We start from the raw sequence: 25862 nt of genomic DNA, 5'->3' as shown, positions 1-25862 counted from the left end.
TTTCCCAGAGAATGTAAGGTGAAAATTAACTTTACTAGTTTTTCCAAATTCTTTGACCCAGCACACACCATCTAACAATGGAGTACTGGAAGGATACATAGTATCCCCTGTGTCTAAAATACTCACGTAGCAGTCAAATGCAACCCTTTCTTATTGAAAAGGCTGGTGGCAGTGGTTTTACAACAAACTATCATGATTTTTTCTGACCGCGAACACCGATAGCATAAAATCACAGGAGCCATGTTTTTGAAGGTGGCACCTTAAACCCCTTTGTTTAAACAGGTCCCAGTCTTCTTTTTACGCCGTTTCTTTTTGGAAAGGTCCTTCTAGTGTTTGTCTCTGCATGCCAAACCAGGTTTGGTCCCTTTGCTCGTGTGCCTTTGGCAGGCTTCAGGACTGAAGACCGTCTCTGGCGTCTGAGTGCTGGGTTGGGCAGGAAGTGAGGGAGGTGCCCGAAACTCCCTATGCTTAGACTCTTAGGAGACCCAAATGCACTCTGGCGTGATTGGCTGGCTGACTGTCCGGGAAGGACATCCACCCTGCTGAGTTAGTGGCAGCTCAGCTGGAATGAATGGGAGAAAACTATTTAAAGGCTGAGTCTCTAGGACTGGAAAGCAGAGTCGACCACTGGAACAAAAGAACCGAAGACGAGCTGGAAGAGGACGGCCGCTGCAACTCCTGGACCGTTGGTTTGCCCGGTGAAGCCCTGCTGCAGGTCCGAATTGCCAAACTCTATTCGACAGTGAAGCTCCTTCAAGGACGGCTTCTTCCTTTGAGTTGGTGGGACCAATCAACTCATAAGACACCTGGATACAATTCTCAAGCCTGGTTAGGATTAACCAGGGAGAAGGACACCAGTTTGTGTTCTTGAATCTACAGCTACTGGAACTGAAGTGACTCCATTTTGTTTGCTTTTTTTGACGATCCTGTGCAGTGCAGGAGTCCCCCGGCATCCTCCCTCTTGTCCCCATGACTGCGGCTCAGGAACAGCGAGATCTGCAGGACCTGCCAGGAACCACGACTTCAGCAGCATTTGTTTCTTCATACAAAGGTACTGTGCCAACCCGATTGAGAGAACCCCACTCTCGCGGTGAAAGTTCGTGAAACTTTCCCAATTTACAAGCCTAATCAGCTTGTGACCCATCGTATGATCCTTTTTCGCCTAAACTACTTCTAAGAACTTAGGCAAATATTTTACCGTTTGATACCAGAACTGCTCTTTCCAATCCAGAACACTAGCCCATTGACTTTGGCCCGGCCTATTGACTTGAATTGAACTCCTCTGGTGAAATGAACTATTTGCACTGCCTAGAAAGTATATGTGATCTATTCTACTTACTTTTGTCCTTTTTGCTCACTGCTAAGTAATTGAATTGCCATTTTGCTCCTATTTCAGAGGAGCTCAAACTGCCTCAAAAGCTTCGTATTGAAGTGTATTACATTTCCTTCTCCTAGTGAAATGTTTTCTAAATGATTGTGTAATAAATTAATAAGTATTTCTACCAAGAAACCTTGAGTATAAGTGTTTACTTGAACCACTGTGATTGAAAGTCCCCTGTGTAACTACTTGTACTGCTCACATTCACTCTTGAGATAAGCCTGACTGCTCAGCTCGCTCCCAAAAACTGTGTGGTACAGACTTATACAAAAGGTTGGTTTGGCTAACACCTGTAGTCCTAATTGTGTGTAGTGGTCCCAGAGGGTACTGCCTGCAATTCTGCCTAACGCTCTGTGGAGATGGCTTTTCTTCCTCTCAAGGGTTTCCCTTCAGGAGACTTCCCTGAAGGGAACCTGCATTCTAGTTACCATTCACTGGCGTCATCATGGCCGCAAGCAGAGCTTGGCCACACCTCAGCAAGCAGAGTAGTCATTCGCCACTGCCCATGCATCCAATTGTTGGCAACAGGGGCCTGCACTGGCCACAATGACCGGTGCCACTGGTAGGAATCGGGAAAGCAAGGGTGGTGGGCAAGGAGCGGAAAAGCATGCCCGAAGTCACTGCTCCATTGCACACCCTCCCTCCTCCCTCCTCACGACCACTGGAGGGGGTTGTTGGTGTCAGCCGGTTTTCTTGTGAGATCTGCAGAGGGACACTTTCTGGTAGACTTTTTGGTGCCATCAGATTTGTCTCCTCGTGTCGTCTTCACTATGGCATGGCACTTGCCCCTTCTCATTTGCTTCTACTAAATCCTATTTCCAAAGCCCTCCACCAGGCAGAAGACTTCAGCATCTTCCCCCTGATGGTCTCCTCTGGTGGCAGAGCAACATAGTCCCTCACCCAAGACCATGCAGGTTGAGTTGGGGGGGTATGGATGACACCCCCTTGGTGTCCCTCCTGTGCCTGGATCGCTTCCTCACCATGGCAGGTACAGGAAGATTCTCCTTTGCCACCTCCTATACATGCCTCTACTCCTGTCCCTCGGTTAGGTCTACAATCTGCTGGGGCACCTTTACAAGCTTCACCCCCTGAGCCATCTCCTGATAAACCCCACTCATCATCATCAGTGCTCTAACTCTGCTGGCTAGAGACCACCCCATCCTCAATCCCCACAACCTGATTGGATCTGCTCCATACCTCCACCCCAAAATGTGTCTTGCTGCTGCCTCCTCCTTCACCCCTCTTCATCCATCATTGGGGAATCATCCTCCTATTCTGTTGAATGTTCTGCTCCCTATCTAGCGAGCAAGAGAGTGTGTGTACATGTTCAGTGTGAATGTGTATGCACAGTTTGTTGCCATATGTGCAGTGTGACGAAGTGTGTGTTGTATTAGTGTCTGTGCAGAGTGAGTATGTATGTGCAGTATGAGGGTGCATGTGCGATGTCTGGCTGTTTGTATGTAAGGGTATGTGTGGCGTGAGAGTGTGCATTGAGTGCATGAATGCAAAGGAGATTGACATGGGCCGCGTTGGGTGGGGATGAGTGGTCAACAGTGTGTATTCATGAAAGTAATGAAACCATAATGGCCGTTTAGTGTGTGGATACATAGTCAAGGAACTCCTGCAGGATGTGCGTCCCTCTTTGCAAGATATCTACTTAATATTTTCACCTTGTGTGGCAATAGTGTGGGGTTCTAGGTGGCACTTGCAAATCCTACCTAGTATCCAAAACCTTAAAGGAAAAACTGCCTTGGATGCCTTCCCAGCAGAAACGAGTATAATTAGTGTCCATTTTATTATGGAAAAAATGGACTTTGAATCATTTCCAAAAATGTGCTCATCATTCACCTACAACCAACAATGGTGGTAACACACTCCTCCGCAGACTCACATATCAGCATGAAGAATTACACCAGACATAGAAAAAAGGGCGTTTGCTTACAACACTCAAGCACTAGCACTGGGTGCATTGTTCAGCTTACCTTAGAACGTCCACACCTTCTTCATGGTGGTTTTAATGTTAGCTGGGCAGGGTGGCGCCTATAACAGGCTTTCCATGGCTGACTGTTGAGGATTATCTCACTGTGCAGCCAGCGGTCAGGACACAGCCAGGAGCTGGCCACCTCAGTACTACTGTGATCAGAGCTGGCGGAAGTCGTTCAGGCTGGAGGGCGGAATGTACATCCTGTGATCCACACAGTGGCTTGCCTGCATCAGATTTCTGCAGGCCATTGTGGCCAGGGGGAGGTATCAGCAGAAAACAGCAATTCATTGACTGATAGAGCACATCACACTGTGTCAATGAATGGGAGCTGCTTATTCAACAGTGCGAGGCGTGAAGTGTGTAGATATGCATATGGCGGCCAAGTCCCGCATTCGCTGGGAGGCTGGAGAGGGAAAGGACGGCCAGCTGGCAGAATTCAGGATACACTGGAGTGGAGTGCTGGTTGGTTCTTACATCTGGACGTTAACTTCTCGCTGTAAGAGTGTGCTTCTCCCAGTCAGAGCTTAGTTTATGTATATAAAATGTGCAGGGATATACTCTGTTCAATATTATTGCGCAGATGCAACGTCTGAAAATATTTGGATCTGAAATTACATGGTGTGTTCATTCATTGTTAGCATATAACGAAGTCTCTCACCTCTTCTGTACTGTACAAAGACCATGGATGCATTTCTTCAATCAAGATGGTGCTGGCTTTACTGTGTGGTTGCAGAAAAACATTCTATCGAAGCGGCCACCTTCTTCAGAGTAAAAAAGTCTGTCTACCTTACTTTACCACAGAAAACAAAGCAATAGAGATTCAAAGGGTGTGTTTAGAGAGGGGATGGGTGGGCAGGGGTGAGGATTTAAATACTAACTCTATGGCAATGGTCGTCCTGTGGGTCGGCACAAAACCAAAGAACACCAGCAGCCTGCATGTCCCTCTTCACGTGTCATCTTGTAGGGTTTAACAACAGACCCAGGATGACATAAACTGAAAGTCCATGTATGCCCAAAAATGTGCAGAAATAGCTTTTGTCATGGTAAGGCACACTGGCAGAATGAAAAGCCCGCCTCAAAACTCTAACACAACCAAGGTGCCTAGTGAATGCAGATTTTGTAATTTCTGCAGTTCAAACAAGGAAAATACAAGAAATGAAACCAGACTACAGAAAGGAATGGAAAATGTACATTGTGAATCACAACATGAACAGCAATGTTTCACTTTCAGTTTGCCCCATTAAAAATGTTTTATGTGCAAGAGAAATATCCAGATTCAAAAAGACCTGGCATGTGATGCAGCTGGAGATAAAGACATGAAGAAAAATGTCCCCTTGCCAAAATGAACATATTATGAGAAGGGCCTTGAACAGTGATAGCGAGATTCAAGTTATTACAACTAAATGAAAGGCTTCACAGGAAAAATTAATTCTACGTGTGCAAAAGGTTGTATTTTCTTTCAGGTGCAATAATAAACAGACCTTACTGGCCCAAGATAAATGTATCCTTCACTAATATAAGTGGCCGCTGCTAGAGGCAGGACTGCAAGTTTTGATTTCGGAAAAGGAGTCATTTGCTCTGCAGAACACTCAGGCAGTGATCAAGAAACTATATGTGGGCCTGCTCTCTCTGGGAGAAGCAATTACATGGCTATTAGCCTAGAAACATAAAGGCTAATGAGTTTACTCCAGGTTAAAATCAACATCGGAGCAAAAATGATGAAGCAGATGCCCACAGCTTGTGGTCTGAGGGGAAATGAAAACTGAAACTTAGGAAAACTGGGAAATGAAAGTTAAGATCTGCATACATGTTGAAGATTCCCATTAATTTAAATGGGCTATTATGATTGTTCATTTTCTCAGCAACAATATGTTGCACTGATGCCATTCAGACGTCATTTTAAAGTGTTTTCCAAGGTGGTTGTGTTGCTACAATCTTCATCAAATTCCGAATTTCAGGACTCAAGTTACCATCGAAAATGTGGTGGTTGCTTCTCAGAAAATGCCATGACACTGAAATTTAGGGAGTTAGTGGATTCCTGAATCATGTAATTGTCTGTCAAATCTGGTAACACTAACTTTAATGAATTGTGTGCAAATGGAGAAAAAACACAGTTTGTACATGCAGCATCCTGCCGAAATGGGGATATTTGTAATAAATTTGCTATGATTGGTTGAACACAAATGTATATATGTATGGGGTGTCCTTGCCCAAACTTTAAACTCCTAATTGCTGCCACTCCCCAGACCTGGCCTCTCAACAGAGGGTTGCTGAATATAACTGAAGCTTGGGTTTTTGGTGATGGGGAGAGAAGTGCTTTGCAAAGTGAAATGAAGTGTAATTTGCCATTAAAAAATACACACTCTCTCCTGAGAGTAAGTGACCCTGATAAAAGAAAGATTTTCTGAAAAAGGAATGAGGGTTCTATCAATCCAACATACTCTCAAAGGTCTGTGTAATTTCAAAACTGCTAACATTTTTAAATCGCAGGAAATTAAACATACAATGTGCTGCATGTCTGAAATTGCTTTTGAACACAGAACATGTTGTAGTTGTTTTAAATCTATCCCTTATCAAGAAATGCTAATGCTAATGGTTGAATAATGTTCCAAGGTATTATTTAATGTTAACACAAAAAGGGTTCGTGGGACAACAGGGTGGAACTGTTATCTAGCCTGTGTTCGATGGACAAAAGTGACGTTCAACAGTAATATTCCCTAAAGTACATTTGTGCATTGAACCTTTGTTTTGTGCCACAGAGAAGGTGGTGTGTGTCATCATTTGGTGCAAATATTCATCAAACCTATAATTTAAATAAATATATAATCTTTCTGAACCCCCTGACTGGTTCTTGGCTCATTGTTGGTACATGGGGAGAGAACCATGTGGATCTGTAAGAATCATAGATGGAGCTAGCTTTAATTAGATACATGAGTTATTGTGTGGCACTTTAAATGGGGGAGTACTCATTACAAATTCCCGCAGACCTTTACTTCCTATTGCAATGGTTTTGGCTTTCAGTGCCCCCCCCCTAGCAACGCCCCTGATGCCAACAGTTTGGCCTTTTTTGTAGTTATGGGAAAGGCACATGACAGGCACTGCCATACTCATACTAACCGGCTACTGCTGACAGAGCAAAATGGTACGAGTGCCTGGGCCTCTAATAGCAGTGCCTGGCAGATGCTTAATATTTGTACACAAAGCAAAACTGTTGGCTTTGTCAATGCTTGTTTTGAACAGGACTTCAGTGAAGGACACCCATAGTGCTTCTAAATCGAGTGGCTGAAGGCAGATCTGGTTGACATTTTTATTACACCAGTAGTGGGTTTACAACACCAATTTAGTCAAATGGCAGGCACTTGGAGTGCAAAGTTTGATGGTAAGGCTTGGTTAAAGCGAGATGAAAGTGTTCCCATGAGGAGGTGTTTTGGGCGCGGGGGGGGGGGGGAAGTGGGTGTGAATGTGCATGGGATTAGCATGGCCATGTGCAGTGAAAGGGTGGATAAATAATCAAACACCACCTGCAATCTCAGTAGGGAGTGCACATCACTCATCAAGCACAGGGGCGGCGGCAGAGTCAGGGGAACGCCATCACCCAGAGCTGCAGTCTGGCTAGGGAGCTCCTGCGCACCCGTGAGAGAGAGGAGCGCTACTTGAGGGAGTCAGCATTCTCTATAGCAAACAGGAGAAGCACTTGGACTTTTGCTAGGGAGCTCCCGTGCATCCCTGAGAGAGAGGAGCGCTAATTGAGGGAGTAGGCATTCTCTATAGCAAACAAGAGAAGCACTTGGAATTTTGCTAGGGAGCTCCCGCGCACCCCTGAGAGAGAGGAGTGCTAATTGAGGGAGTATGCATTCTCTGTAGCAAACAGGAGAAGCACTTGGACTTTTGCTAGGGAGCTCCAGCTCACCCCTGAGAGAGAGGAGCGCTAATTGAGGGAGTAGGCATTCTCTGTTGCAAACAGGAGAAGCACCTGGACTTTTGCTAGGGAGCTCCCACGTACCCCTGAGAGGGAGGAGCGGTAATTGAGGGAGTAGGCATTCTCTGTTGCAAACAGGAGAAGCACCTGGACTTTTGCTAGGGAGCTCTCGCGCACCTCTGAGAGAGAGGATCTCTAATTGACGGAGTAGGCATTATTTATAGCAAACAGGAGAAGGACTTGGACTTTTGCTAGGGAGCTCCCGCGCACCCCTGAGAGAGAGCGCTAATTGAGGGAGTAGGCATTCTCTACAGCAAACAGGAGAAGCACTTGGACTTTTTCTAGGAGCTCCCGTGCACCCCTGAAAGAGAGGAGCACTAATTGAGGGAGTAGGCATTCTCTATAGCAAACAGGAGAAGCACTTGGACTCTTGCTAGGAGCTCCTGCGCACCCCTGAAAGAGAGGAGCGCTAATTGAGGGAGTAGGCATTCTCTATAGCAAACAGGAGAAGCACTTGGACTTTTGCTAGGAGCTCCTGCGCACCCCTGAAAGAGAGGAGTGCTAATTGAGGGAGTAGGCGTTCTCTGTTGCAAACAGGAAAAGCACTTGGCTGAGGCAGCCCATGCACTGCCTTTCCATATCCGGGAGCTCCACACACACCCTGTGCTTTGGCCACGCAGCATGCACTCTTTACTGCATAGAGGGCATAGTTGTTATGATAAATGATTGCAAAGTTGATTTATTCAACTAAAATAATCAATAAAAAATGTTTTAAAAAATTTAAACTGCATAGAGGGCACCTTAGAATCTTGGGGCATGCCAATTACCCGCCCGAAATCAACTCCACACACCCTCTGGAATGATAGGCCATTCGCACTGTATCACAAACCCCCACACCCCATCAATTGGAACTAAAAAACACAAGCAATTAAGCATGCATCATCTCCCTCCACCCTTCCCCTGGAACCTTAGGGCTCCTACAATTTAGCATATAAAATATGCTGTCTGCCCCACCTCACAAATTGTAGTGCACGCACTTTATCAGGCAAATTACCTACCCTTTCCGCTAGCATGAAGGTGACGAACGGGGAGTGAAGAGAATGGAGGAGGCACCCCGATAACCGGGGCAGGGGCCTTCCTCCTTCTGCTCTCTCGTCCCTCCCCCCACAGGGGCAGGGGAGAGGGCGGCAAGGTGAACAGAGGAAAGGGCGCCAAAAGCCCGCAAAAGCCCGCGAAGGGTAACAAAGGAAGAAGGAGGAGCTTGGGCTACATAAGCGGCAGGCGCCCGGCACAGGAGCACTTGCAGCTCTTCCAGCAGCCGGGCGCCCGCCAAAATCAGAGGATTTCGTTTTCGTTCCTACACGCCATGGAAGAAGGATTTCGTTGGGAGAGAAAGGACCGATTTTGCTTCGGAGTGCAAGTGCCGTTAGTTTCCTGTTTCTTGTTCGGGGGTTATGGTGAGAGAAGCGGTCCGGTTGGAGTGGCGGCAGAAATTCCAGCACAGGAAGGAATCCAGTTGCTCATGAGGCGGAAAGAGCAGGGCGTCTATTCGGGAGAGCGTCAGGTTTACCTAAGGTAGGGTGTGGAGTTGATGGGTGGCGCTAGTCGCCACCCTTGCCGCGAGGCCAGGAGTCCGCGGGCATTTCCTCCCCTGGACTTGAGTTGGGGGAGTTTATGGCACTTGCGGGGCAGGCAGGAGATAACGCGAGTGGGGGTTGGTTTTTTCAGGATGTTTCATAAAGTATAGCCCTGCTCGCAGGCGATCTAAAGGCAGGGCTTATCTGAAAAGGCCCACCCGGTTTTTAAATGAGCTGGAAAATAAATAGTCCCCGAGCCTGGGCTTCATCGCCTCATATTTACAGACTTTTCTACTGGGGTTCTGCTAAATGTCCGAGGTCCCGTCCAGCCAGTCAGGTGGCACAGCGAGCAGAGTGCTAGCTCTGGACATCTGTGCATAGCCTGCTAATGCAGGTTTGAAACCTGGCGGGGCCCAACTCTGCCTTTCATCCTTCCGAGGTCGATAAATGAGCACCACACACTGTGGGTAAAAATTCGTAACGCTATAAAAATGCACACTGTGCTAAGCCTGTGATTTGAGCTTAATGCTTTATTGGAATTAACATAATGAGTGGCACTTAATTCCGTAGATTCATAACTGTGTTATTGTACAGGGGTATGAAACATCGTAAACGGCTGTAGCAAGCCCCCTTTTTGATAAAAGGAAGGTTGTACTTTCAGGGGGGTGAAACCTTGTGCTGTGGCACCAGCGACTTTCAGGGGGGTGAAACCTTGTGCTGTGGCACCAGCGACTTTCAGGGGGGTGAAACCTTGTGCTGTGGCATCAGCGACTTTCAGGGGGGTGAAACCTTGCGCGGTGGCACCAGCGAATATTATGATGGTAAACGGCTCGTGTGTTAGCCTGTGAGCTAGGGATTTTCAGTGTTACAATCTGTAGTGGGGCTTGCAGTAGTATAGGTCATGGCGTCTGGGCATCACTGGCAGCGTTCTGTGCTATATTGGAGTGTTGGTAGATTGCCGTGAGTTGTTTTAGTTTGTACTGCAGCGTGTATGGTGTTGTTGTATACCGCATTGCCACCTGCTCTGGCATCAGGCGATATTTCCAGTTGTGAACTCTTGGCTAGTGGTGTAGGGGGTTGCTGTTGCCAGTACAGGACGTCCGTGTAATATTGTAAGGCATGAATTTATGTAACCACCCCGCATGGGTTACGGAAATGCAGGCCGTGCTAAATTTATAGAGCACTCCTAATATAAACAGCTCATAGAACTGCAAAGTAGTACATGACATGAGTTACCGAAATGACCCTGCGCTGTTGTAATGTGCGAGTTTGGAATTATCCAGTAGCAGTGTATTAACGCGGGGCAACATCTTAAAGTAAGTTGTGAAGATGTCTCCCGATATATGAGAAAAGTTGCAAGGGGCATGAGCGAGGACCTCCGCCACACACAAGGTGTTTCATAAGTCGGCGGTTGACGAGTGGGGGAACATGTGTCGTGGGTGATCACATGAATGTGAACTAGGATGCCTGTCCACGTTGTAGCAGGCAGTTTCAGAAGTTGGGAGGAAGAACATCGGATGGGGATGACTGTGGATTTGAAGCAAACAGTGACGCAGTGACTTCAAGTAGTGAGTTAATTAGAACGTTCGGCTGGGTTCATTGCAGGAGTTATCTGCGGAAATGGGGGAGACCGAAATCGTGTGGTCAGAAATCAGCTCGAGGCACGAATGGAGGGGCGCTGAGAGTCAGGCGGTCGTGGAGAGTTCAAGGAGGAAGTTGAATTGGGCTATGGCTAAGTTTTGCAGAGGAAGGGGCTTTCAGCATATCAGACATAGTTTGATCAACCTCAAAAACAAGGAATACTACTTGAAGGACGGAGTTCATTTGTCGGAGCAGGGAATGGATTTGTTTTCTGGAACATCTGCACAAAATTTCTGGAATTATAAGCAAGGAAAGGAGGGAGCCACGGTGGGTGGTAACCCACCTTTGGCGTGGCGTGTTGTGGCAACCTATGATAAGACAAAGACTCCGAATGAGCCATTGCTAAACCGGAAGGGGCTTCGCCCATTCTAGACAGCGCCTCCTGGGAGCCTAAACGGCGGGGGTGTCTGGCGGTAGCAATTGGGGCTCAACTTCCCCCCAACAAATGGTGCTCCCCCAGTCCGCAAAGACCTGCAGGGGCAGGCGGTTCTCAGACTCGAAGGCCTTGGGGCAGTCGTGCCTGCAATGGACATGGAGGTAAAGGGGGAAGCAGGACGAGGAGCAGTCGGCACACTTTTTTGAGCTATTTTCAATAGCTGTTTGCAGTGGTTGTGTATATGTAAAAATAAATCTGCGGCCTTGTTATGCCAAACTAAAGGAAATGTCTCATGCAGCACCTTACTGGAGGGGGAAAGGAAAGGGCTTGCAAAATGAGAAATGTTTGATACAAATGGCATAGCTAATGGACAAATGCCCAGGTTATGAAACACACACTTTATAACACCAGCAGACCCCACCCATGGAAGCAGGAAGACCTCTCAGTGCTCATAGCCGAGCCTATTTCTCTGCCCCCCGCCACCACCCACAGAGAGCGGGGAATCCTACCTGTGCAGTAGACCTCGAACTTGACGTTACCGGAGTACTTGTACACGTAGTACCCCCCTGGGCAATACTTGGCTAGGATGGAGCCGCCAGCCAGGCAGCTGGACACCCTGTTGATCTGAATGGACACCTTCTGTATGCCTTGCGCCTCGGTGGGGTGTGTTCCAGATAGAGTGTAGGGCTGGGCAGAGCCGCATCTCACATTGGTAAAAAGGCAGCCCTCCTTCAACTTCACCCCCTGCGCCCCCACATAGCGGTACCAGCCGTACAGATAGCGGTCGGTGGAGAACTGGCCCGTGGAGACGGTGCTGCTCAGCCTGGTGGTGCCGTCCAACTCGGCGTAGTTATAGCACGGGTCGGCGCACTGTAGCTCCTTGGTGCTGGCCAGCCGGAGGCAGTCCAGGTCCGGGTTAGTGCAGGCGGTCCCGCCCGTGAGAGCGTCAGTGCAGGCTGGCAGAGTCACTCGGTTCTCGGTGCAGGTGTACAGCCCGGGGATTTCGTTACAGGTGGAGGGTGGGGTGCACCGGTTCACAGCCGGGTCCCGGGATGGGCATTGGTTCACGGTGATGCAGCCCTTGTTGCTGCCACTGTTGTTCCAGACGTAGCCTGGCATGCAGCAAAGCTCTGTCGTGCATTTGGCTATGATGGTGCATTGGAAGCCGTTCCCCGCGTAGCCCGTCGCGCAGGTGCACGTGCCGTAGTTGCCCACTTCCGGGGTGAAGATCCTGGCAATAGGACTGCAGAAGTTCGCACTTTGAGCATCTGTGAGAGGATGAGAAGAAGAGGAAGTGTGTTAGCTGTGTGGCTGTACCTGCTGCCCTGAGACCAAGAACAAGAGACCGCTAGCAAGGAGCTCACAGAGACTGCTGGGAGAGAGGGACGTGGGGTGAGAGAGAGAGAGGGGACACACCCAGAGTATCCTACAAAAGAACATGCAGACAGTACCCACAGCAGGGCGCACACGGAGAGCCATGATATGGAGCACACAGAAGGTGTTCACAGGGAGCATGCCAATGCGCGCTTCCGGGTAGTATGCACTAAGGAAGAGCAGTCTACATACATACGTACATACAGATAATGTGCCATGGAAGAGCAGTCTACATACATATGCATAGTATGCTCATGCATCACATAATATGTGCTTTGGAAGAAGAGCAGTCTACGTACAAACACATAGTATGGACCATGGAAGAGTAGTCTACATACATACATACATACAGTTACTGTGCCATGGAAGAGCAATCTACATACATATGCATAGTATGCTCATGCATACACATAGTATGTGCTTTGGAAGAAGAGCAGTCTACGTACAAACACATAGTATGGACCATGGAAGAGCAGTCTACATACATACATACATACAGATAATGTGCCATGGAAGAGCAGTCTACATACATATGCATAGTATGCTCATGCATCACATAATATGTGCTTTGGAAGAAGAGCAGTCTACGTACATACATACATACAGATAATGTGCCATGGAAGAGCAGTCTACATACATATGCATAGTTTGCTCATGCATACACATAGTTTGTGCTTTGGAAGAAGAGTAGTCTAGGTACAAACACATAGTATGGACCATGGAAGAGCAGTCTACATACATACACATAGTATGCCCCATGGAAGAGCAGTCTACATACATACATACACATAGTATGCTCAAACATACACATAGTATGTCCCATGAAGAGCCGTCTGCATATATACACATAGTATGCGCTATGGAAGAGCAGTCTACATACATACATAAAGAGACAGTGGAGTATCTTTGCTGAAAATGTTGGGGCGGACATGGCATCTAAAGGAAAGTGGCCCATGCCACATGAGGGGGACAACATGGTGTGCAGCAATTCGAAATTTGGGGGGACAAACACCCTTGTCCGCCCTTAAATTACACCCTTGCATAGAGAGTCCTTACAGGGCACATAAGGAGTTCCCCCCGTGGCAGCTAGCAGACAGTACTCACAAGGAACACAGGACACACATGAAGATGCATGATGTAGAGCACATGGAAAGTAGAAACAAGGAGCACATGGAAACTGCTCAGTGGACACATGGAGATTGAGGATAGAGAGTACATGCAGAGACATTCCATGGATCATGAGAACACCGCCCTCCGGACACACATTAGGGAGCACATGGAGAGTGATCGCAGGGTGCACATGGAGATTCATGAAAGCGAGCCCACGGAACGTACTCATGTGGCCTGCTTGGTGACTTCTGATCGGGAGGACATGAAAGGTTCTCACAAGGCATGCTTCGAGATCTCTGATAGGGAGCAAATGGATAGTATTTACAGACCATTCTTCGAGGCTTCCCATAGGGATGACAAGGAAGAAACTCAAAGGGTATGCTTGTAGAATTCTTAAAGGGAATGCATGGAGGGTACTCATAGCCTATGCTTGGAGAATTATGATAGTATGCTTGGAGACTTCAAACACATTGAAGGAACTCACAAGGATTGATTATAGACTTCTGATAAGAGGTTCTTGGAAGGTAATTACAGGTCATGATTTGAGCCTTCTGATAGGGGGCGGCACAAGAAAGGTACTCACAAGGTGGGCTTGAATAATTCTGATAGTGAGCTCATGGAGCATACTCCCAGGAAATGGTTAGAGACTACTCAAAGGGAGCACATGGAAGGAAATCACAGGGAATGCTTCAAGACTGCTGATAGAGAACACTTGATATGATATGATATGACATGACATGATATGGCATTTATAACGCTCCTATACACAAGTGTTTCAAGGCGCGACGAGGAAAGGGAGGTGAAACAGAGGGAGGACAAATACAATCATCTTTCTAGGCCTAGGGACATTGAGATTGGGCAGGTGCAAGGGAGAGGGGCGCGGAGGTTGTGCCAGGAGAAGGAGAGGATGGGAGAGTGCCACACAAGGGATCAAAAACAAGTATTGTGGCCAGCAGGTGGCAAGTGCAAGGGTTAAAGTGCAGACAGCAGGCGTCCAATGAGTGCAGGTAAGGGGACTGTAGGGTTGCAGATACAGACCCAAGGGTTGCCAGGAGGCAGTGCAGGTGTGTAACTGGGCGGGCAGGGACCTGGCCCCGAATTTAGAGGGTAGCCAGGTGACCAGTGCAGTGTCCATCAGAAAATGAGCAGGGGAGAGGAAGAGAGAAGGCAGAAGCAAACAGGAAGGCCTTGAGGTGCATCCAGAACTGGAGATGGTTCTGCTCAAGTTGCAGAGAGGCAGCGAGGCTGTTCCAGAGGGAGGCACCAGCCAAAGAACGAGATCAACCCCCAACTCGTTGCTTGGAGAAGCGTCTGACCCTGAGGGAGTTGGAGGTGGAGGAGCAAAGAGCTGGAGTAGGAAGATATTTCCGAAGAGAGAGTTGGAGGTATTGCAGTCCCAGGCCCCAGAAGGCCTTGTGGACAATACAGAGGGTCAAATGTATCGTTGCAGCAATTGTGAGCCAATGCAGATATTTCAGAGATGGAGAGATACGATCCCTGGGCGTGAGGCCAAGGACAAGTCTCGCAGTCCTGTTCTGGATGAGTTGTAGAGGGTGTAGAGTACTCAAAAGGTATGCATAAAAACCTCTGATAAGGAACACATGGGCAGTTATTACAGGGTTTACTTGAACATTTCCGATAGAGAAGACATTGGGGGAGCTCACAGGGCATGCTTGGAGATGTCTGATAGGGAGCACCTGGATGTCACAATGCATGCTTGAAGACTTCTGAAAAGGAGCAGCTGGGTGCTACTCACCGAGTATCCTTGGACACCTCTGATAGGGACCACATGAAGACTACTAACAGGGCTTGGAGATGGGTACTCACAAGGTGTGCTTCGAGATTTCTGATAGTGATCACATGGAACATACTCCCAGGAAATGCTTAGAGACTGCTCAAATGGAGCACATGGAAGATACTCTCAGGACATGGTGGGAGACTTCTGATAGGGAGCACATAGATGGTAATCACAGGGTTTACCTGGATTCTTCTGATAGAGAACACATAGAGGGAACTCACAGGGCATGCTTGGAGACTTCTGATAGAAAGCACATATAGGGTACACACAGGGCAGGCTTGGAGACTTCTGATAGGAAGCACATATACGGTACTCACAGAGCATGCTTGGAGACTTCTGATCGGAAACACATACAGGGTACACACAGGGCAGGCTTGGAGACTTCTGATAGGAAGCACATAGAGGGTACTCACAAGGCATGTTCAGAGACTTCTGATCATGTGTACATGGTGAGTATTCACAGGGCATGCTTGGAGACTTCTGAGAGGGAGCACATAGAGGGTACTCACATAGCATGTTTGGAGACTTCTGATAGGAAGCACATATAGGGTACTCACAGAACCTGCTTGGAGACTTCTGATAGGAAGCAAATATAGGGTACACACAGGGCAGGCTTGGAGACTTCTGATTGGATGCACATATAGGGCACTCACAGGGCAGGCTTGGAGACTTCTGATAGGAAGCACATATATGGTACTCACAGAGCATGCTTGGAGACTTCTGATAGGAAGCACATATAGGGTACACACTGGGCAGGCTTGGAGACTTCTGATAGGATGCACATATAGGGCACTCACAGAGCATGCTTGGAGACTTCTGATAGGAAGCACATATAGGGTACTCACTGGACATGGTTGGAGACTTCTGATAGGGAGCACATAGAAGGTACTCATAGGACATGGTGGGAGACTTCTGATAGGGAGCACATAGATGGTAACACTTGGTTTACTTGGACACTTATGATAGAGAACACATGGAGGTAGCTCACAGGGCAGGTTTGGAGACATCTGACAGGGAACACATGGATAGTACTCAAAGGGCCTGTTCGGAGGCACAGACTCTTCAGACAGAGAGTACATGAAAGGTAATCAAAATGTATTTCGACACCTCTGACAGGGAACACATGGAAGGACCTCATAGGGCATGCTTGGAGACTTCTGATAGGTGCTCACAAGCCAGGCTTTTACACTTCAGAAAGTGGGCACATGGAGGGTAGTCACAAGGCATTCTTGGAGACTTTTAAAAACGGGCCCGTAGTAGGCTTTCACAGGGCATCATTGGAGACTCCCTATAGGGAGCACGTGGGAGTTAATCACAGGGTATGCTTGGAGACCTCTGAAAATGAACAAATGGAAGGCATCCTTCGAGACATCTGACATGGGTATTCACAAAACATCCTTGGAACATCTGATAGGGAGCACATAGAGGTACTCACAGGACATGTTTAGAGACTTCTGATAGGGAGCACATAGAGGGTACTCACAGGGCAAGTTTGGAAACTTCTGGTCGTGTGTACATGGAGAGTACTCACAGGGCATGCTTGGAGACTTCTGATAGGGAATACATAGAGGGTACTCACAGGGCATGTGTGGAGACCTCTGGTGTGTGTACATGGAGGGTGCTCACAGTGAATGCTTGGAGACATCTGATAGGGAACTCATAGAGGGTACTCACAGGGCATGTTTGGAAACATCTGATAGGAAGCACCTAGAGGGTACTCACAAGACATGTTTAGAGACTTCTGATCGTGTGTACATGGTGAGTATTCACAGGGCATGCTTGGAGACTTCTGAGAGGGAGCACATAGAGGGTACTCACATAGCATGTTTGGAGACTTCTGATAGGAAGCACATATAGGGTACTCACAGAACATGCTTGGAGACTTCTGATAGGAAGCACATATAGGGTACACACAGGGCAGGCTTGGAGATTTCTGATAAGATGCACATATAGGGCACTCACAGAGCATGCTTGGAGACATCTGATAGGAAGCACATATAGGGTACTCACAGGGCAAGTTTGGAAACTTCTGGTCGTGTGTACATGGAGAGTACTCACAGGGCATGTTTGGAAACATCTGATAGGAAGCACATAGAGGGTACTCACAAGGCATGTTCAGAGACTTCTGATCTTGTGTTCATGGTGAGTATTCACAGGGCATGCTTGGAGACTTCTGAGAGGGAGCACATAGAGGGTACTCACATGGCACGTTTGGAGACTTCTGATCATGTGTACATGGAGAGTACTCAGAGGGCATGCTTTGAGACGTCTGATAGGGAGCACATAGAAGGTACTCACAGGGCATGTTTGAGACTTCTGGTCGTGTGAACACACAGAGAGTACTAACAGGGCATGCTTGAAGACTTCTGATAGGAAGCACATGGAGGGCACTCACATGGCATGTTTGGAGACTTCTGATTGTGTTCACATGTAGAGTACTCACAGGGCATTCTCAGAGACTTCTGATAGGGAGCACATAGAGGGTACTCACATGACATGTTTGGAGAATTTTGATCATGTGTAAATGGAGAGTACTCACAGGGCATGCTTGGAGACTTTTGGTAGGGAGCACATAGAGGATACTCACAGGACATGTTTGGAGACTTCTGATAGGGAGCACATGGAGGGTACTCACATGGCATGTTTGGAGATTTCTGATCATGTTTACATGGAGAGTACTCACAGGGCATTCTTGGAGATTTCTGATAGGGAGCACATAGAGGGTACTCACATTACATGTTTGGAGATTTCTGATCGTGTGTAAATGGAGAGTACTCACAGGGCATGCTTGGAGACTTTTGCTAGAGTGCACATAGAGGATACTCACAGGGCATGTTTGGAGATTTCTTAGAGGGAGCACATGGAGGGTACTCACAGGGCATGTTTGGAGACTTCTGATAGGAAGCACATAGAGAGTACTCACAGTGCATTTTTAGAGACTTCTGGTCGTGTTTAAATGGAGAGTACTCACAGGGTATGTTTGGAGATGTCTGATATGGAGCACATAGAGGGTACTCAAAGGGCATGTTTGGAGACTTTTGGTCGTGTGTAAATGGAGAGTACTCACAGGGCATGTTTTCAGACTTCTGATATGGAGCAAATATAGGGTACTCACAGGGCATGTTTGGAGGCTTCTGTTAGGGAGCACACAGAGGGTACTCAAAGGCCAGGTTTGGAGACTTCTGGTCTTGTGTACATGAAGAGTACGCACAGGGCATGTTTGGGGACTTCTGATAGGGAGGACATAGAGGGTACTCACATGGAATGTTTGGAGACTTCTGATTGTGTGTACATGGAGAGTACTCACAGGGCATGTTTTCAGACTTCTGATATGGAGAAAATATAGGGTACTCACAGGGCATGTTTGGAGGCTTCTGTTAGGGAGCACACAGAGGGTACTCAAAGGCCAGGTTTGGAGACTTCTGGTCTTGTGTACATGGAGAGTACTCACAGGGCAAGGAGACTTTTCATAGGGAGGACATAGAGGATACTCACAGGGGACGTTTGGAAACTTCTTAGAGGGAGCACATGGAGGGTACTCACAGGGCATGTTTGGAGACTTCTGATAGGGAGCACATAGAGGGTACTCACAGGGCATGTTTGGACACTTCTGATAGGAAGCACATAGAGAGTAGTCACAGGGCATGTTTAGAGACTTCTGGTCGTGTTTAAATGGAGAGTACTCACAGGGTATGTTTGGAGACTTCTGATATGGAGCTCATAGAGGGTACTCACAGGGCATGTTTGGAGACTTTTGGTCGTGAGTACTCATAGGGCATGTTTTCAGGCTTCTGATATGGAGCACATATAGGGTACTCACAGGGCATGTTTGGAGACTTCTGTTAGGGAGCACATAGAGGGTACTCAAAGTCCAGGTTTGGAGACTTCTGGTCATGTGCACATGGAGAGTATGCACAGGGCATGATATGATATGATATGATATGGCATTTGTAACGCGCCTATACACAAGTGTTTCAAGGCGCGACGAGGCAGGGAGGGGGGAACAAGGGGAAGACAGACAACGATCCTACTAGGCCAGGTGTCATTCAGACCGCGCAAGTGCAGGGGTAGGGGGACGGGAAAAGTGCAAGGGGGAGGGGGGAAGTGCAGTACAAGTAAGTAGAATAAAGTAAATAAATAGGGCCAGCTGGTGGCAAGTGCAAGGTAAGTGCAGACTAGTGCTGGGAAAGGGGGGGCTGTAGGGATACAGAGACAGTCCCTCAGTGCAGGGGTTGCCAGGGAGGCAGTGCAAGAGGAGAGTGGCTGGGCCCAGGACCGAGGTCGGTGAGAGTGGCCCAGTTGCAGATTCGGTGCAGATTCAGTCGAGAATTTAGCAGGGGAGAGGGAGAGAGAAAGCAGAAGCAAAGAGGAAGGTTTTGAGGTGCTTCCGGAACCGGAGATGGTTCTCCTCAAGTTTCAGGGAGGCAGGAAGGCTGTTCCAGAGGGAGGCCCCTGCCACGCGAGAGATCGACCCCCAGCTCGTTGCTTCGAGAAATGGCTGACCCTGAGGGAGTTGGAGATGGATGAGCGAAGGGCTTGGGAAGGAAGATATTTAGGAAGAGAGAGTTGAAGGTATTTAGGCCCCAGGCACCAGAAGGCCTTGTGGACAATGCAGAGGGTTTTGAACTTAACCCTCGCAGCCACTGGGAGCCAGTGTAGAGATTTCAGTCCTGGAGAGATACGGTCCCTGGGCTTGAGGCCAAGGACAAGTCTCGCATGTTTGGAGACTTCTGATAGGGAGGACTTAGAGGGTACTCACATGGCATGCTTGGAGACTTCTGATGGGGAGCACATAGAGGAAACTCACAGGGGACATTTGGAGACTTCTGATAGGGAGCACATATAGTGTACTCACAGGGCATGTTTGGAGGATTCTGATCGAGTGTACATGGAGAGTAATCACAGGGCATGTTTGGAGACTTCTGATAGGCAGTACATAGAGGTACTCACATGGTATGTTTGGAGACTTCTGATTGTGTGTACATGGAGAGTACTCACAGGGCATGCTTAGAGACTCCTGATAGGGAGGACATAGAGGGTACTCACTGGGCATGCTTGGAGACTCCTAATCATGTGTACATGGAGAGTACTCACAGGGCATGCTTGGAGACTTCTGATAGGGAGCACATAGAGGGTACTCACAGGGCATACTTGGAGACTTCTGATGGGGAGAACATAGAGGATACTCATAGGGAACATTTGGAGACTTCAGATAGAAAGCACATAGGGGTAATCACATGGCATGTTTCTTCTGATCGTGTGTAAATGGCATGTTTGGAGACTTCTAATAGGGATCACATAGAGGGTACTCATGTTTCTTCTGATCGTGTGTAAATGGTATGTTTGGAGACTTCTGATAGGGAGAACATAGATGGTACTCACAGGGCATGTTTGGAGACTTCTGATAGGGAGCACATAGAGGGTACTCACCGGGCATGTTTGGAGACTTCTGCTCATGTGTAAACGGAGAGTGCTCACAGGGCATGTTTTGAGACTTCTGATAGGGAGCACATATAGGGTACTCACAGAGTATGTTTGGAGACTTCTGTTAGGGAGCACATAGAGGGTACTCACCTGGCATGTTTGGAGACTTCTGGTTGTGTGTACATGGAGAGTACTCACAGGGCATGCTTGGAGACTTCTGATAGGGAGCACATATAGGGTACTCACAGGGCATGATTGAAGACCTCTGATAGGGACCACATAGAGGGTACTCAAAGGACATGTTTGGAGACTTCTGGTCATGTGTAAGTGGAGAGTACTCACAAGGCATGTTTGGAGACTTCTGATAGGGAGAACATATAAGGTACTCACCTGGTATGTTTGGATACTTCTGATTGTGTGTAAGTGGAGAGTACTCAGAGGGTATGTTTGGAGACTTCTGATAGGGAGCACATAGAGGGTACTCACATGGCATGTTTGGAGACTTCTGATCGTATGTATATGGAGAGTACTCACAGGGCATGTTTGGAGACTTCTGATAGGGAGCAAATAGAGGGTACTCACAGAGCATGTTTGGAGACTTCTGATCGTGTGCACATGGAGAGTACTCACAGGGCATGCTTAGAGACTCCTGGTCGTGTTTAAATGGAGAGTACTCACAGGGTATGCTTGGAGACTTCTAATATGTAGCACATAGAGGGTACTCACAGGGTATGTTTGGAGACTTCTGATATGGAGCAAATATAGGGTACTCACAGGGAATGTTTGTAGACTTCTGTTAGGGAGCACATAGAGGGTACTCAAAGGCCAGGTTTGGAGACTTCTGGTCATGTGTACATGGAGAGTACGCACAGGGCTTGTTTGGAGACTTCTGATAGGGAGGACATAGAGGGTACTGACATGGCATGTTTGGAGAATTCTGATTGCGTGTACATGGAGAGTACTCACAGGGCATGCTTGGAGACTTTTGGTAGGAAGCACATAGAGGATACTCACAGGGCACGTTTGGAGACTTCTTAGAGGGAGCACATGGAGGGTACTCACAGGGCATGTTTGGAGACTTCTGATAGGGAGCACATAGAGGGTACTCACAGGGCATGTTTGGAGACTTCTGATAGGAAGCACATAGAGAGTACTCCCAGGGCATGTTTGGAGACTTTTGGTCGTGTGTAAATGGAGAGTACTCACATGGCATGTTTTCAGACTTCTGATATGGAGCACATATAGCGTACTCACAAGGCATGTTTGGAGACTTCTGTTAGGGAGCACATAGAGGGTACTCAAAGGCCAGATTTTGGAGACTTCTGGTCATGTGCACATGGAGAGTACGCACAGGCCATGTTAGGAGAGTTCTTATAGGGAGGACATAGAGGGTACTCACATGGCATGCTTGGAGACTTCTGATGGGGGAGCACATAGAGGATACTCACAGGGCACATTTGGAGACTTCTGATAGGGAGCATATAGAGGGTACTTCCATGGCATGTTTCTTCTGATCGTGTGCAAAAGGCATGTTTTGAGACTTCTGATAGGGAGCACATGGAGGGTACTCACAGGGCATTTTTGGAGACTTCTTATAGGGAGCACATAGAGGGTGCTCACAGGGCATGCTTGGAGACTTCTGATAGGGAGCACATAGAGGGTACTCACAGGGCATGTTTGGAGACTTCTGGATGTGTTTAAATGGAGAGTACTCACAGGGCACGTTTGGTGAATTCTGGTCATGTGTACATAGAGAGTACTCAGAGGGCATGCTTGGAGACTTCTGATAGGGAGCACATATAGTGTCCTCACAGGGCATGTTTGGAGACTTCTGGATGTGTTTAAATGGAGAGTACTCACAGGGCACGTTTGGTGAATTCTGGTCATGTGTACATAGAGAGTACTCACAGGGCATGTTTGGAGACTTCTGGATGTGTTTAAATGGAGAGTACTCACAGGGCACGTTTGGTGAATTCTGGTCATGTGTACATAGAGAGTACTCAGAGGGCATGCTTGGAGACTTCTGATAGGGAGCACATATAGTGTCCTCACAGGGCATGTTTGGAGAATTCTGGTCGAGTGTACATGGAGAGTACTCGCAGGGCATGTTTGGAGACTTCTGATAGGGAGTACATAGAGAGTACTCACAGGGCATGCTTAGAGACTCCTGGTCGTGTTTAAATGGAGAGTACTCACAGGGTATGCTTGGAGACTTCTAATATGTAGCACATAGAGGGTACTCACAGGGAATGTTTGTAGACTTCTGTTAGGGAGCACATAGAGGGTACTCAAAGGCCAGGTTTGGAGACTTCTGGTCATGTGTACATGGAGAGTACGCACAGGGCTTGTTTGGAGACTTCTGATAGGGAGGACATAGAGGGTACTGACATGGCATGTTTGGAGAATTCTGATTGCGTGTACATGGAGAGTACTCACAGGGCATGCTTGGAGACTTTTGGTAGGAAGCACATAGAGGATACTCACAGGGCACGTTTGGAGACTTCTTAGAGGGAGCACATGGAGGGTACTCACAGGGCATGTTTGGAGACTTCTGATAGGGAGCACATAGAGGGTACTCACAGGGCATGTTTGGAGACTTCTGATAGGAAGCACATAGAGAGTACTCCCAGGGCATGTTTGGAGACTTTTGGTCGTGTGTAAATGGAGAGAACTCACATGGCATGTTTTCAGACTTCTGATATGGAGCACATATAGCGTACTCACAAGGCATGTTTGGAGACTTCTGTTAGGGAGCACATAGAGGGTACTCAAAGGCCAGATTTTGGAGACTTCTGGTCATGTGCACATGGAGAGTACGCACAGGCCATGTTAGGAGAGTTCTTATAGGGAGGACATAGAGGGTACTCACATGGCATGCTTGGAGACTTCTGATGGGGGAGCACATAGAGGATACTCACAGGGCACATTTGGAGACTTCTGATAGGGAGCATATAGAGGGTACTTCCATGGCATGTTTCTTCTGATCGTGTGCAAAAGGCATGTTTTGAGACTTCTGATAGGGAGCACATGGAGGGTACTCACAGGGCATTTTTGGAGACTTCTTATAGGGAGCACATAGAGGGTGCTCACAGGGCATGCTTGGAGACTTCTGATAGGGAGCACATAGAGGGTACTCACAGGGCATGTTTGGAGACTTCTGGATGTGTTTAAATGGAGAGTACTCACAGGGCACGTTTGGTGAATTCTGGTCATGTGTACATAGAGAGTACTCAGAGGGCATGCTTGGAGACTTCTGATAGGGAGCACATATAGTGTCCTCACAGGGCATGTTTGGAGAATTCTGGTCGAGTGTACATGGAGAGTACTCGCAGGGCATGTTTGGAGACTTCTGATAGGGAGTACATAGAGGGTACTCACATGGTATGCTTGGAGACTTCTGATGGGGAGCACATAGAGGATACTCATAGGGAACATTTGGAGACTTCAGATAGGAAACACATAGGGGTAATCACATGGCATGTTTCTTCTGATTGTGTGTAAATGGCATGTTTGGAGACTTCTAATAGGGAGCACATAGAGGGTACTCATGTTACTTCTGATCGTGTGTAAATGGTATGTATTTTAGACTTTTGATAGGGCGAACATTGATGGTATGCACAGGGCATGTTTGGAAACTTCTGATAGGGAGTACACAGAGGGTACTCACAGGGCATGTTTGGAGAATTCGGGTTGTGTTTGAATGGAGGGTACTCAAAGGGTACGCCTGGAACCTTCTGATATGGAGCACATAGAGGGTACTCACAGGGCATGTTTGAAGACTTCTGGTCATGTGTAAATGGAGAGTGCTCACAAGGCATGTTTTGAGACTTCTGATAGGGAGCACATATAGGGTACTCACAGAGTATGTTTGGAGACTTCTATTAGGGAGCACATAGAGGGTACTCACAGGGCATGTTTGGAGACTTCTGGTCGTGTGTACATGGAGAGTACTCACAAGGCATGTTTGGAGATTTCTGATAGGGAGGATATATAAGGTACTCACATGGTATGTTCGGAGACTTCTGATTGTGTGTAAGTGGAGAGTACTCAGAGGGTATGCTTGGATACTTCTGATAGGGAGCACATAGAGGGTACTCACAGGGCATCATTTGGAGACTTCTGATTGGGTGTATATGGAGAGTACTCACAGGCCATGTTTGGAGACTTCTGATAGGGACCGAATAGAGGGTACTCACAGGGCATGTTTGGAGACTTCTGATCGTGTGTACATGGAGAGTACTCACAGGGCATACTTAGAGACTCCTGGTCGTGTTTAAATGGAGAGTACTCACAGGGTATGCTTGGAGACTTCTAATAAGTAGCACATAGAGGGTACTCACAGGGCATGTTTGGAGACTTCTGGTCGTGTGTAAATGGAGAGTACTCACATGGCATGTTTTGAGACTTCTGATAGGGAGCACATATAGGGTTCTCACAGGGCATGTTTGGAGACTTCTGTTAGTGAGCACATAGAGGGTACTCACAGGGCATGTTTGGAGACTTCTGGTTGTGTGTACATGGAGAGTACTCACAGGTCATGCTTGGAGACTTCTGATGGGGAGCACATAGAGTATACTCACAGGGCGCAGTTGGAGACTTCTGATAGGGAGCACATGGAGGGTACTTACATGGCATGTTTCTTTTGATCGTGTGTAAATGGCATGTTTGGAGCCTTCTGATAGGGAGCACATAGAGTGTACTCACAGGGCATGTTTGGAACTTCTTATAGGGAGCACATAGAGGGTACTCCCAGGACATGTTTGGAGACTTCTGATCATGTTTAAATGGAGAGTACTCACAGAGTATGTTTGGAGATTTCTGATAGGGAGCACATAGAGGGTGCTCACAGGACTTGTTTGGAGAATTCTGGTCGTGTGCACATAGAGAGTACTCACAGGGCAGGCTTGGAGACTTCTGATAGGGAGCACATAGAGGGTACTCAAAGGGCATGTTTGGAGACTTCTGGTCATGTGTGTGTGGAGAGTACTCACAAGGCATGTTTTAAGACTTCTGATAGGGAGGACATATAAGGTACTCACATGGTATGTTTGGAGACTTCTGATTGTGTGTATATGGAGAGTACTCACAGGGCATGTTTGGAGACTTCTGATAGGGAGCGAATAGAGGGTACTCACAGGGCATGTTTGGAGACTTCTGATCGTGTGTACATGGAGAGTACTCACAGGGCATACTTAGAGACTCCTGGTCGTGTTTAAATGGAGAGTACTCACAGGGTATGCTTGGAGACTTCTAACATGTAGCACATAGAGGGTACTCACAG

At 47.6% G+C, this 25862-nt stretch overlaps 1 protein-coding gene across 1 annotated transcript in view; it reads right to left on the bottom strand.

The window, feature by feature from the left end:
* Positions 1 to 25862, bottom strand: part of LOC138503230 (uncharacterized) — a 204708-nt gene that overhangs the window by 111936 nt on the left and 66910 nt on the right. The window contains exon 3 of the mRNA XM_069622816.1: positions 11385 to 12143. Coding sequence (XP_069478917.1) covers positions 11385 to 12143 — 759 coding nt within the window. The remainder of the gene's footprint in view (positions 1 to 11384; positions 12144 to 25862) is intronic.

This window comes from Ambystoma mexicanum, chromosome 11, assembly GCF_040938575.1.
Source record: "Ambystoma mexicanum isolate Mex_15411 chromosome 11, UKY_AmexF1_1, whole genome shotgun sequence".
Lineage (NCBI taxonomy): Eukaryota > Metazoa > Chordata > Amphibia > Caudata > Ambystomatidae > Ambystoma > Ambystoma mexicanum.
This window is presented reverse-complemented; position numbering and strand designations above follow the sequence as displayed.